At 39.0% G+C, this 10,407-nt stretch overlaps 2 protein-coding genes across 4 annotated transcripts; both read left to right on the top strand.

Moving 5' to 3' along the window:
• Positions 1-1,283: 1,283 nt before the first annotated feature.
• On the top strand, positions 1,284-4,517 carry LOC116267519 (probable prolyl 4-hydroxylase 3). Of its 2 annotated transcripts, none has more exons than XM_031649290.2 (8): positions 1,284-1,551; positions 1,686-1,770; positions 2,079-2,176; positions 2,311-2,408; positions 3,366-3,495; positions 3,765-3,955; positions 4,174-4,263; positions 4,387-4,517. In XM_031649290.2, the coding sequence occupies exons 1-7, from the start codon at positions 1,307-1,309 to the stop codon at positions 4,245-4,247; spliced, it is 921 nt and encodes a 306-aa protein (XP_031505150.2). In that variant the 5' UTR covers positions 1,284-1,306; the 3' UTR covers positions 4,248-4,263; positions 4,387-4,517. The 2 variants fall into 2 exon arrangements, with proteins under 2 accessions (XP_031505150.2, XP_031505142.2); XM_031649282.2 differs by having other exon boundaries at positions 1,683-1,770.
• Positions 4,518-7,637: 3,120 nt separating this feature from the next.
• Positions 7,638-10,254, top strand: LOC116246206 (protein translation factor SUI1 homolog). Of its 2 annotated transcripts, none has more exons than XM_031617949.2 (5): positions 7,638-7,797; positions 9,304-9,417; positions 9,492-9,697; positions 9,806-9,859; positions 9,973-10,254. In XM_031617949.2, exons 2-5 carry the CDS (start codon positions 9,381-9,383, stop codon positions 10,015-10,017), a joined length of 342 nt encoding a protein of 113 aa, XP_031473809.1. In that variant the 5' UTR covers positions 7,638-7,797; positions 9,304-9,380; the 3' UTR covers positions 10,018-10,254. The 2 variants fall into 2 exon arrangements, with proteins under 2 accessions (XP_031473809.1, XP_049931595.1); XM_050075638.1 differs by lacking the exon at positions 7,638-7,797 and adding an exon at positions 8,588-8,796.
• The last annotated feature ends 153 nt before the right edge of the window (positions 10,255-10,407 follow it).

Genomic DNA, 10,407 nt, shown 5'->3' with positions numbered 1-10,407 from the left:
GCAAGTCAATTCGAGGCAGCTTTCTGCTCTTGTTTCCACAAGTCGACCCCTACTCCTTTGGCCTGTTGAGTTTATGAAATTAAACAGCAGTCTTTTGGATTTTCTGCCCGCTTTAAATCTATAGCGAACATTTACATGGTGTCGGGGCAAAATGGCGTCTATATGTTTTGTTTTATTTTTATGGGCTATTTACGTAGGGAAATGACGTCTTTGGATTTCAACTATGAGTTCAGTATTTGGTTGAGCATCTTAGTCAGTTATTCAGATGGCGATTTTCCCACAAGAGCTCCCTTTATATGTTTACGGGTTGGACTTGAAGGACTTTAAGTTGATAGTTTCATGCGCAGATGCTTCCCTTGGCAGGGGGGCCAGAAGTCTGCTTAGCCTCACGGTTCCAATGAGAGAGAAATTTCTATTCTCAAGTTTATCAGTCTAATTGACAAATCGAGCTAGTATGATTCGCCAAATTTCATATCATATCCTGCCTGCGTTTCAATTAAGGTAAGAAACAATTTTCAGAAACAGAAAATTTTCACTTGGTGAACCATGAAATACGGTATGCAATTTTCTTTTACTAGGACTCGATTGTGTTCTCTTATCAAAATCGGCTAGATCCAGGCTTTGAAGAGGTCTGATCCATTGACAACCCAACACATTTGGGAATGTTAATAAATTCGATTTGGATTGGGATGCCAATAAATCCAATTTAACCACAAGAACTGTCCCAAAATAATCGTACACAGAAAAAGATTTAACATCCGATTGAGAAATCAGATCGATATTCAGATTTAAGAAACGAATTCCGATCATTGTGCAGAGGAAAAAAGAAATGAGAGAGAGAAAATAGTTGAATAGTAATTGTTAATGTTGCATATGTTGGGAAAAATTAGATGATGATAATAAAGAATTTATCTCATTTAACAGATGAAACCCACTGTCATTAAAGGAAAAACAATAAATGATAAACAAAAGTTACTCAGAAATTAATCTGTGCAATATCATCTTAAAAATAAACCGGCGTACTGAAGTTCTTTCAAGATATCTCCAGTTACACATAAAGTCCCTTTAAGTTACAGAACCGGACCATTGTAATAAACATGCAATTAAGCAATTTTAAGAAGGCGAGTCCTGACAGAATTTAACTCGAAGATTGAACAAAGTAAATGCATGCCGGATAACCCCCATTGAAATGATGGTGATTAAAAGGAGAAAAAGTTAATGTAATTGAAGCAGTCGGTTACAAGAGTCCGTTTCTACCAGTCTATATGCAGCATATGCTCTGGTCTAAGAGAGAGAGAGAGAGAGAATGGTGAAGGCTGGAAGGCGTTCCCGAAAAGCAGGGGGCAGATCAACCAGCTCCCTGATCATTTGCATGCTTTTCATGCTTTCTCTGATATTCCTTTTTCTTGTTGCAGTGGGCATTATCCCGTTGCCCATCAGTGAACATGAGGATGAAGGCTCAAACGGTGAAGATGAACTAATTTCAATCTATGAAGGAAATGGCACAATGTCCATGAACAAGAACATCGATATGGCAGAGAATCACCGAAGGTACATCGATCCCTTTTCCTATTATAAGTGGATATTTCTCTTCTGCTTGTACACACCATCCGATGATTAGCTAGTCAACTTATTCGTTCTTCTTACGTTCTGTGATTTGGTCTTTCTATTTCTAAACTCAGCAGTTGGAGTGAGGGAGTTGATGGGCAGAAAAAATGGATGGAGATACTCTCTTGGCAACCCAGAGCATTTCTTTACAATAATTTTTTGGTACTTCAGTAAACTAGATGCTTTCTCCTTCAAAGGAGCTCAAAGTTATTCAAGGAATTTTACTGTCTGCCGTGCTCACCAACAGTTGTTTGCTGAAAGAGTATTTTAAATTCCTACATGCATCTTCTCCTCTGCTTTTGATTGCATACCAAAATTTGCTGCATTATTTTGTGCAAATCTGTCGATTTCTGATAGTAAATCTGAAATTTGGTTGGTCGTCCACACTTTTGAACATCAGAGTAGGAAAAAGAAGAGAATTTTCAAGGCTTGAAAGTGGGTACTCATTGGCAAATATTATTTGAATGCAGTCAAGAGATGAATGTGAACATTTGATAAATCTTGCCAAGCCTAATTTGCGACGGTCTTCTGTTGTGGACAGCCGGACTGGTAAAAGCATACCCAGTAGGTCGTTTCTTCATCTTTTCTTCTTTCCATTCCTTCTACCGCTGGTTTACATCTCCCCGAATAATCAGATTTTGAAGTGCCAATAGTGTGATGGTCTCTTATGTGGTCATTTTCATTGTTGTTTCCGAGATGCAGAGTTCGCACGAGCTCTGGCGCATTTCTAAAAAGAGGACAAGATGATATTATCAGCAGAATTGAGAAAAGAATTGCAGATGTCTCATTCGTACCTGTTGGTATGTAGCTTAATTGTCACAAAAAAAAGCCGTTTTTTAAAAAAAATACCTATTATTCGCCAAAAACTCCTTCAGCGAATAAAACGGGAATAAAACGCGTTTTATACGTGTCTTTCACGTTTTTTTTAAGGCACGAGTAAAGATAAAGAATGGCACAGCGTGTAAGCAATAAGCAAGTTCCCATATTTTCTGTCATTTGCAACATGAAGATAAATTTTCAGTGTTTTCTTCTTGAGATTTTGTTGTGATTATTATGTTGCTGGCTTCTTCTTGTGTGATATCCTCTTGCACATGGGATGGGGATATCCTTGGGTGTCGTCTTAGTGGGAACAGATTTCAATCCAGTTGGCTTAACCAATTGGTTGTTAGAGTGTTGGAGGCTCATTTTTCATACTGTTAATTGGAATCACGAGGAATTCTTCTGGCATCCTGTTCACAATGTGTAGGGCAGTATTTCTGTGTCCTGCTCTAATATGGTCTGGTTCAGAAGGCTCCAGATGAGCGAAGGGGAGTTCTGAACTATTAGTTTTCATTATCTAGTTTTAATTTGTTGCTTATCTAGTCATTTTTCAATGTTTTTTTTTAATTTCTCATTTACTTTATTTTTTATATAATTATTAAGATTATTTATTTATTTTAAAAAAATTTGCCGTTTTTTTTCGTTTTATTCCCGACACATATAACTTTGCCATATTATATCGGTTTTTTTCTTCGCCCTATAATATAATACCCGGATACGTGTTTTGAGACAAACACATATATCTTCGCGTTTAAATATATGTAAATTTTCTGGCAATCCAAGGAAAAATCTAGTCCTGGACTTTCTTGAGCTTTACTGGTAATACACCCAGTTTTGCTTCGATTTATTCCGTGCCAAATGAATAAAATATAACCATGCCGTACCTGTAAGGGTGATTATGACTTGCGGGAAGATGATACTACGGCCTTTCATTGCAGAAAATGGCGAGGGCCTACAAGTTCTTCGTTATATTGTTGGGGAAAAATACGATCCTCACTTTGATTTTTTTCACGACAGCATCAACACCATGCAGGGGGGCCAACGTTTAGCAACGATGCTTATGTATCTGTATGTCTCTTTCTCTCTTTGCAAGAGTTGCTTCTTTTAATGTGAACATCGAAGACTATTCTATGATTTACTGGGCAGAACATTTTTTATATGGGGCATCTTTATTCTGTATTATGAAAAAAGCAGTCAGTCGTATACAAACATGAGCCCAGAAAGAACAGAGAATGTTACTTGCTTTCTCTGACAGATGGACATCAATTCTGAAATCTATTATACCTCACGTCTACTTTTCCATCAAATGCATGAATGTTTGAGTTCATATGTTGCAGTTCAGATGTTAAGGAAGGTGGGGAGACTGTCTTTCCTCGAGCCGCAGTGAACATCAGCACCGCTTCTGCGCGTTGGAATAACAGGTCTAAATGTGCAAAAACCGGGATGGCTCTTCGACCACGGATGGGAGATGCTCTGCTCTTTTGGAGCATGCACCCAGATGCCTCACTTGATGCACTGAGTTTGCATGGTCAGCACTTGTTCTGAACTCACCCAACTGTCACCATGTTCCCTGAGTCTCGTAGCTAAATAACTCGAGAGATTGTACAGAATTGTTTCATCTTTAGCCATTAAGAACTTAGGAAATCATACGCCTTTTCGAGAAATTAAGTTTTAAGCTTAGTCCTTATGTTTAATGAAGAAGAAATCTCCAGCAGATAATGCCATTCACCTCTGTGCTGTAAGCAGGTGGTTGCCCAGTCATTAAGGGAGATAAATGGTCGGCAACAAAATGGATGCGCGTGGGTCCTTTCACTGGTTGATTTGATTTTCAGGATGGTAAGATCTGCTTTCATCCAGTTTTTTTGAAGTGCAGTTGCAGAACAGATTAAATTTGATTAGTTTCAATGCCTTGCATAACTACTCAAAATTTGTTTCCTTGCTGCTTCTTTTGGCTGGCAGTTGAAGGTTCAGAGTGTTCATCCTGTGAGCCGCTGTATACAATTGCTGGATTTCTGGCCTTCAAGCTGGATAACAGAAATACCTTTTGACATCTTCCCTTCTGTTTACAGTGGTTTTGTTGTAAACTGATATTGTGGCCAAGAACAGCAAATTTCATATTCCGTATCCATAAACACTACAATGTATCATGTGTCTGAACAAATTAGACTTGTCGTCTTCAACCATAGGCTTATCCTTTTGAGGTATTGAGCCCTGAACTTACTGCACTCAAGATCAGAACAGAAAGTGCTGGTGGACAGGGGGTGTAAATGAAACGGACCTCAGTGGAATTGGCGGTCCAGACCCAGGCCTGAGTTCAATTGGAAGGTGAAGCCTGACCTAGCTCCGGATTATTAGGTCTTTCATAAGAAACCTACACGCAGATCCAGTTAGAAAATTTAAAGTAGCCCATGAATATTAAGTAATTCTTAATTAGAGTGTGATAACGCCAGATTGATCGTTAGTGAGTTGATTAATTTGGCTTAAATTCCTCAACAACTTGTGGTCATCAAAATGTGCGACCGAGGAAAAGCATGATGTTGAGGAAGGTGGAATTATATTCCGGTTTCCATCTTGGTGCCCCCAGCAGTTCTCATCTTACAGTAAGCCAACAAACAGTAAGAACTAAAAAGAGGCAGAGGTTCAGTTGCATGTATAACATGGAAGTTGGTAGCAGCAAGAACTTCAATTTCATGGAGTTTGGACCCATTTCTCTTTTGAAATCTCTCGAGTTATTTTGGCCATGGATCTAGGAGGGGCATGCTTCCCATTATGTTGTTTTGCTTCTTCGTCAACGTTGGTCTGAAACTGCAATTGCTCATTTGATTCGCTCGTTCGTTCACTAATGTTCTTAGAGGTGTTTATCCACCAGATGGTACACCGGTCAAGAGGCGAACAAACCAAGCATCTGTGGACCACGGTGCTTCATTCATTCCATGGTTCCTCTAGATAGAAACCAACTTTATCTAAAGTTTAAAGAAAGAATCCACCAAAGTTTATCAGGAAAAAACATGGGTGACTGTCATACCTTCTTTCCAGTCCACACATAAGAGAGAAAACTATAAAATGATTTCCACGTCCAAGATTCTAGGAAACGTGTCAAATAATTTTTGTATAATGTTACAAAATTGATAAGAATTTAGAAAAAACGAATCCACAGACTAGAAATTCCCATCTTTACATTTCTAAAAAACATGGTTGGTAAAAGAGCATTGTGTCAAACTTTATGTATTTAAATCTCATCTACAGGATGGTTAGGTATGAAGGTACCGATACCGTATCGATCACGTACCACTTTTATAGACAACACTCTTTCAGTGGTTCCAATTATTTTTTAGCATCTATACAAACTGATTTAGCAAAGAAAAATATAAGAAAAATGCTTAAAATCCTCGTTTACACCATACTGTTTGCATCAACAGAATGTCTTGTTTAAAAAGGTCGAAAATTTTTAAAAACAAACTATATTAAAAAGTTTTATGTAATTTTCTTAGTAAATTTGGGAGAATCTTGGCCGTCCAATTAGTCAAGTTCGCTTCTCCTAACCCCAACCATCAATCGCACCGTCCAATAAACGCTACATTTCCATGGACGACGTTGACGGTGCGATGCTCCAAAATAAAGTTATTCTAAACATTGAATTTAACGAATTTTGCTTGTTTTTCGTCATTTAAATTGGGGGAGCTGTTGTCCTTTGTTCCAAAAGACAGGAGCAGTTTTGTAAATTTCTCTGCCAGAAGGTTCGTGCTTACCTCTTTCTCTTTGATGCGATGCGATCAGAACCGTCGGATCGGAGGCAAGTGGTCAACAGCACCTCATCTGGAGACAGGCGGCCGCTGCTTTTCTATGGGAATAAATGCAAAATTACCGAAGAGTATAACAATTCTCTGTTGAGGACCAAAATGACCATAATCGACTTTCTAGAATTGGGGGAGTCTTCGTGGTTTCTTTGAAAAGGTTAAAAAAGAAAGTAAACGAAACTCAAGTTCCATCATTACCCCCACGTGTAGTCTTAATCGCGCTTGTGCCATTCTCCTTTCAAGCCTGTTGTGGAACGGATTGGATAGAGGATTCTTGAAGACCCGGGACCCTGTTATATTTAGCCCGCTTGTATCCCTTTAAATGGATCCGATTTGAATTAGATGCACTCTTTATTTTATATATATATATATAATTTATCAGATGATGTTCATATACTTTAATTTGACTATGAATGAGGAAAAGTCTAATAGAGTGTCCTAATTTAGTTTTAAATGATCAGCATCCAACTTTTACTTTCATGTCTTAATTTGAATATGCCTTTTAAATACACTATCGAATTTGAATTCCATTGTTACATATTAAGAACCAACTTTAAAAAATATATAACTGACTTCTTATTTCTTCAATATCTATTATTGACTCAATCTGAATCTATTGTTTCTTAAATTTGTATGTAATCTTATTTCTTGATCAAGTACTATTTTTTTTTTTAATGCATTCAGCTTTCTATGAAACAGTTTGATTACATATTAAAGCTCTCCTACTTAAATATTAAATCCAAGTCTAAGCCATTGGCATGCCTATCTTATATAGATCTCTCAACTTAATTTTGACAATCAAATGTTCTACACTTCTAATTCTACTTAGTACTTACAATTCGGATATGGTTCTTTCCTCTAACATGAAAAATATTTGGCCCCAAATGTCAACGGGAGTGGCGGATATGAAAGGCAGACGAAAGTAGACGGCTAATTACGTCAACTCCGCTGAGACGAGTCCTCACGATGCCTCCCGTTTATTAGATTCCCCGCCTCCGTACACGCCTTGTGAAAAGAAGAGAAAGCGGAGGCGCTCTCGAAGAAAGCCGCGCTTTCCCTCAAAATAGCAAAAATGCCCCAACAGATCGTTGTCACCAAAAGCTGAGTCTGACGGCCCTAATAATCGCTATCTCCCGCCAAAATGCATGAAGTAAAAGACAGAAATAACCTAACAAAGTTGAGCGCAAGTTGAAGGAACCAAGGCCAGTTCGAAGGAGCTTTTGGTCAAAAGAGAAAAAGTCGGTGGGGGAGGTCATCCTTGAAATATCCGGGTGCGCGAGGGAGAGAATCGTGAAGGAGAAAGATAAAGCTGCAGATGTTAACCGCGGGGTTGGGGATTCTGAGTTTCTAACTCGGGCAAACTTTTATGTGGTTAGAAAATTTAGGGAATTTTGTTGATTTTTATTACTTTTCTGATTTTTTTGCGTCGATATATAAGTGTGGCGGTGGGGAGTCCGTGACATAAGCGTTCATCTTTGCCCGATCTTTCTTGAGAGTGCAGAAATCTTATCGTCTCTTCTTTCCTTCTTCAAGCTCCGTTTGCATCTGCGAGTTCCGTCGCAGTCAGGTGTTGGTATGATTTCGATCTTCTTCATTTTCTTCCTCTTTCTCCTTTTTTTTTTTGTGGTCTTTTCTGTTGTGATCGTGGTGTTTGTGAGGATTATGGTGGTTTCTGTATTTTTCTGACAAATGGGTCTTGTGATCTTTCCGTCCTTTCATCCTTCCCGACATATCGGGATCATACGTCGTTGATGGGTCTTCCAGTATTGGGGGAAACCCTAGTTTTCCTTGTACTTTTATGATCCGGAGATAAGATGGATGCGATCTTATCGTTTTTTGGCTTTGAATGGTTGGTCTCTTCCTATTGGGCAGAAAATCGCGAAACGTTGATTGAGTTTTAAAGGACTTGTAAGTTTGGGCTTTAGTGTTTTCTTTTGGGCTTGTTGTTTAGGTTTATTTGTTGGTTTATTCTCTTGAAACCCCAGTTTGTGTTTTTTTTTTTGTCGGATTTTTTTTTTTTGTGGGGGCTCGAAAATGGTGGTTTAGGGGGTCTTTTTGTCTGAACTTGGAACTCTTGGAGACCTTGTATTCGGTTGCTAATTCATCTTCTTTGATGGAAAATTATCATTTCATTCTTGTGAACTCGTTGATGATTCTTTATTATAGTGGTTGTCCGGCAATTCATTATGTGGTCTTTCTTATTGGTGGTAATTTTGGACGTTATATTTAATGTTATGACTGATTTCCTCCGTTTTGAACGGTCTTCCCTTCCCTTGTGGCTGTTCTTGTTTCCACTGTTGCACCTATCTTGAAAAAAATATGAGATTATGTTATTTGTGGAGCTTGGATGGCTAATTTTAGTTCTTTTTGTTTTTTTATGCTGGACTTGTTGTGTTATGCAACTACCTCTTTTCTTCCCAAGCGGTTGAGGTGAAGAACTGCCGCCAGCTCTATATATATACGGGATCAGTTTATCATTGTCTTGAGGGACCTTAGAAGTTTGCTTCCTGTGGTATTGCGCCCATGCTAATTGCACGAGACGAGATCCTTCTCTGTGGTTCCGATGTTAGCCGTAATAACTCGTTTTCTGTTATTGTCACCTGTTGTTTAAGCAATACTATTGGTTTTGCTTGATCTTAGATCGGTTAATGCATGACATCTTGATCATATTGAGTTGTACAGCGGACCCTTTGTTCTTCGGCAGAGAATCTTGCTATTTTAAAATCTAAGCTTAGGTTTTTCTGGATTACTCGAAACAGTTATCCCTTGGACATTTGGATCTGTGTTCATAAAAAAAAAAAAAAAACGAGTGGTTTGGACGGGCTGATTTGTAACACTCGGAAGTTTAGTCCCGTATCGAAAATTGTGAGGGATCTTCAACGACTGTTTCTCTCTTTGCAATTTCTTAGGTGGCTGGTAGTTTTGAGAAGCTTACATTCCCTGCTTTCTTGAACCTGGTGTCCTAGTTTGCTCGATTTTCCGTCTTGCTCTGCCGTCATTTTACCTTATGATTTGGGAGGTTAATTTTTCTGTGTTCTTGGTGTTGGCTAAATAACTAATGGATCTCGTCTTATTTCAGATTTGAAGCTTGAAGTCGCGAAAGAGTACCACCACACGATTTCGTTCGTTCTCTTCGATTATCAACAAACAAAGTTCATGTCTGAACTCGACGTCCAGATTCCTACTGCCTTTGGTATGTATGAGTGTTTTTTATGATGATAATCAAAGCGACGGCGATGATGATGATGTCACTGTGCTATCTTGCAGATCCATTCGCTGAGGCAAATGCTGAGGACGCTGGTGCGGGCTCAAAAGAGTATGTGCATGTGCGCATACAGCAGCGGAATGGTAGGAAGTGTCTGACGACTGTGCAAGGACTGAAGAAAGAGTTCAGCTACAACAAGATCTTGAAAGATCTCAAGAAGGAATTTTGCTGCAATGGTACCGTAGTACAGGATCCAGAATTGGGCCAGGTGCGTTCACGGAGGAGGATTTTTCTAAATGTTTTAAGATATCCATACTATGTTGCTCCAATGGTATGTATGAGGTTTTGACCGATTTACTTTAATCACGATGTTCAGGTTATCCAACTTCAAGGGGATCAGCGAAAGAATGTTTCTACCTTCCTGGTTCAGGTAATCCTGTCGAGGCTGCTTCATTTCTTTGATTGATTAGCCTTGCTCTCTGCCCTGCACCTGTTTGCTTTATCTTTTCTCTTCTCTGATTGAATTTTGGATTTGTTTTGCAGGCTGGTATTGTAAAAAAGGAACATATAAAGATCCATGGTTTTTAAGGGGGGAGGTTATCGATGTTACTGTTACTATTACGTGAATGCGTGGACAAAGTGTGGTGTCTTGTCGGACGTTCTAGCAATATTTTGTAGTGTGGTGTCTAAGGGGTGTCCCGCCCTACATACATTCTAATGCTGTGCACCTCCCTCCCGGAGACAGCGGCATATATGTGATGGGTTGTTCGGTGGAACGCTTTATCTATTATACTAAGAAATACAACTTTAGCACTTCTTTCAAAATATCGTCTGCGTGGCTCCTTCCGTGCGTGTTGCTTGCCTGAGACTGATTTTAATTTCTCTGTTTATTTGTTGTTGTCTGGATGATGTGCAGCCCACTATGTGGGGATGTGCCTTCTGGGAATCTTGTGGTTTTGTTGGGATCGTGGGGTGAGG

This window comes from Nymphaea colorata, chromosome 1 (genome assembly GCF_008831285.2).
Source record: "Nymphaea colorata isolate Beijing-Zhang1983 chromosome 1, ASM883128v2, whole genome shotgun sequence".
Taxonomy (NCBI): Eukaryota; Viridiplantae; Streptophyta; class Magnoliopsida; order Nymphaeales; family Nymphaeaceae; genus Nymphaea; species Nymphaea colorata.
Note: the sequence above shows the minus strand (reverse complement) of the source record. Positions and strands in the feature narration are given on the sequence as shown.

Bases quoted from the DNA above. Each gene is read 5' to 3' on its own strand.
- LOC116267519 (XM_031649282.2), top strand. From the start codon at position 1,307: ATGGTGAAGGCTGGAAGGCGTTCCCGAAAAGCAGGGGGCAGATCAACC. The intron at 1,771-2,078 runs GTACTTCAGTAA...ATTTGAATGCAG, and splicing joins TTCTTTACAATAATTTTTTG to TCAAGAGATGAATGTGAACA. The intron at 3,496-3,764 runs GTATGTCTCTTT...CATATGTTGCAG, and splicing joins GCAACGATGCTTATGTATCT to TTCAGATGTTAAGGAAGGTG.
- LOC116246206 (XM_050075638.1), top strand. From the start codon at position 8,748: ATGCTAATTGCACGAGACGAGATCCTTCTCTGTGGTTCCGATGTTAGC. The intron at 9,698-9,805 runs GTGCGTTCACGG...CACGATGTTCAG, and splicing joins AGGATCCAGAATTGGGCCAG to GTTATCCAACTTCAAGGGGA. The intron at 9,860-9,972 runs GTAATCCTGTCG...TTTGTTTTGCAG, and splicing joins TTTCTACCTTCCTGGTTCAG to GCTGGTATTGTAAAAAAGGA.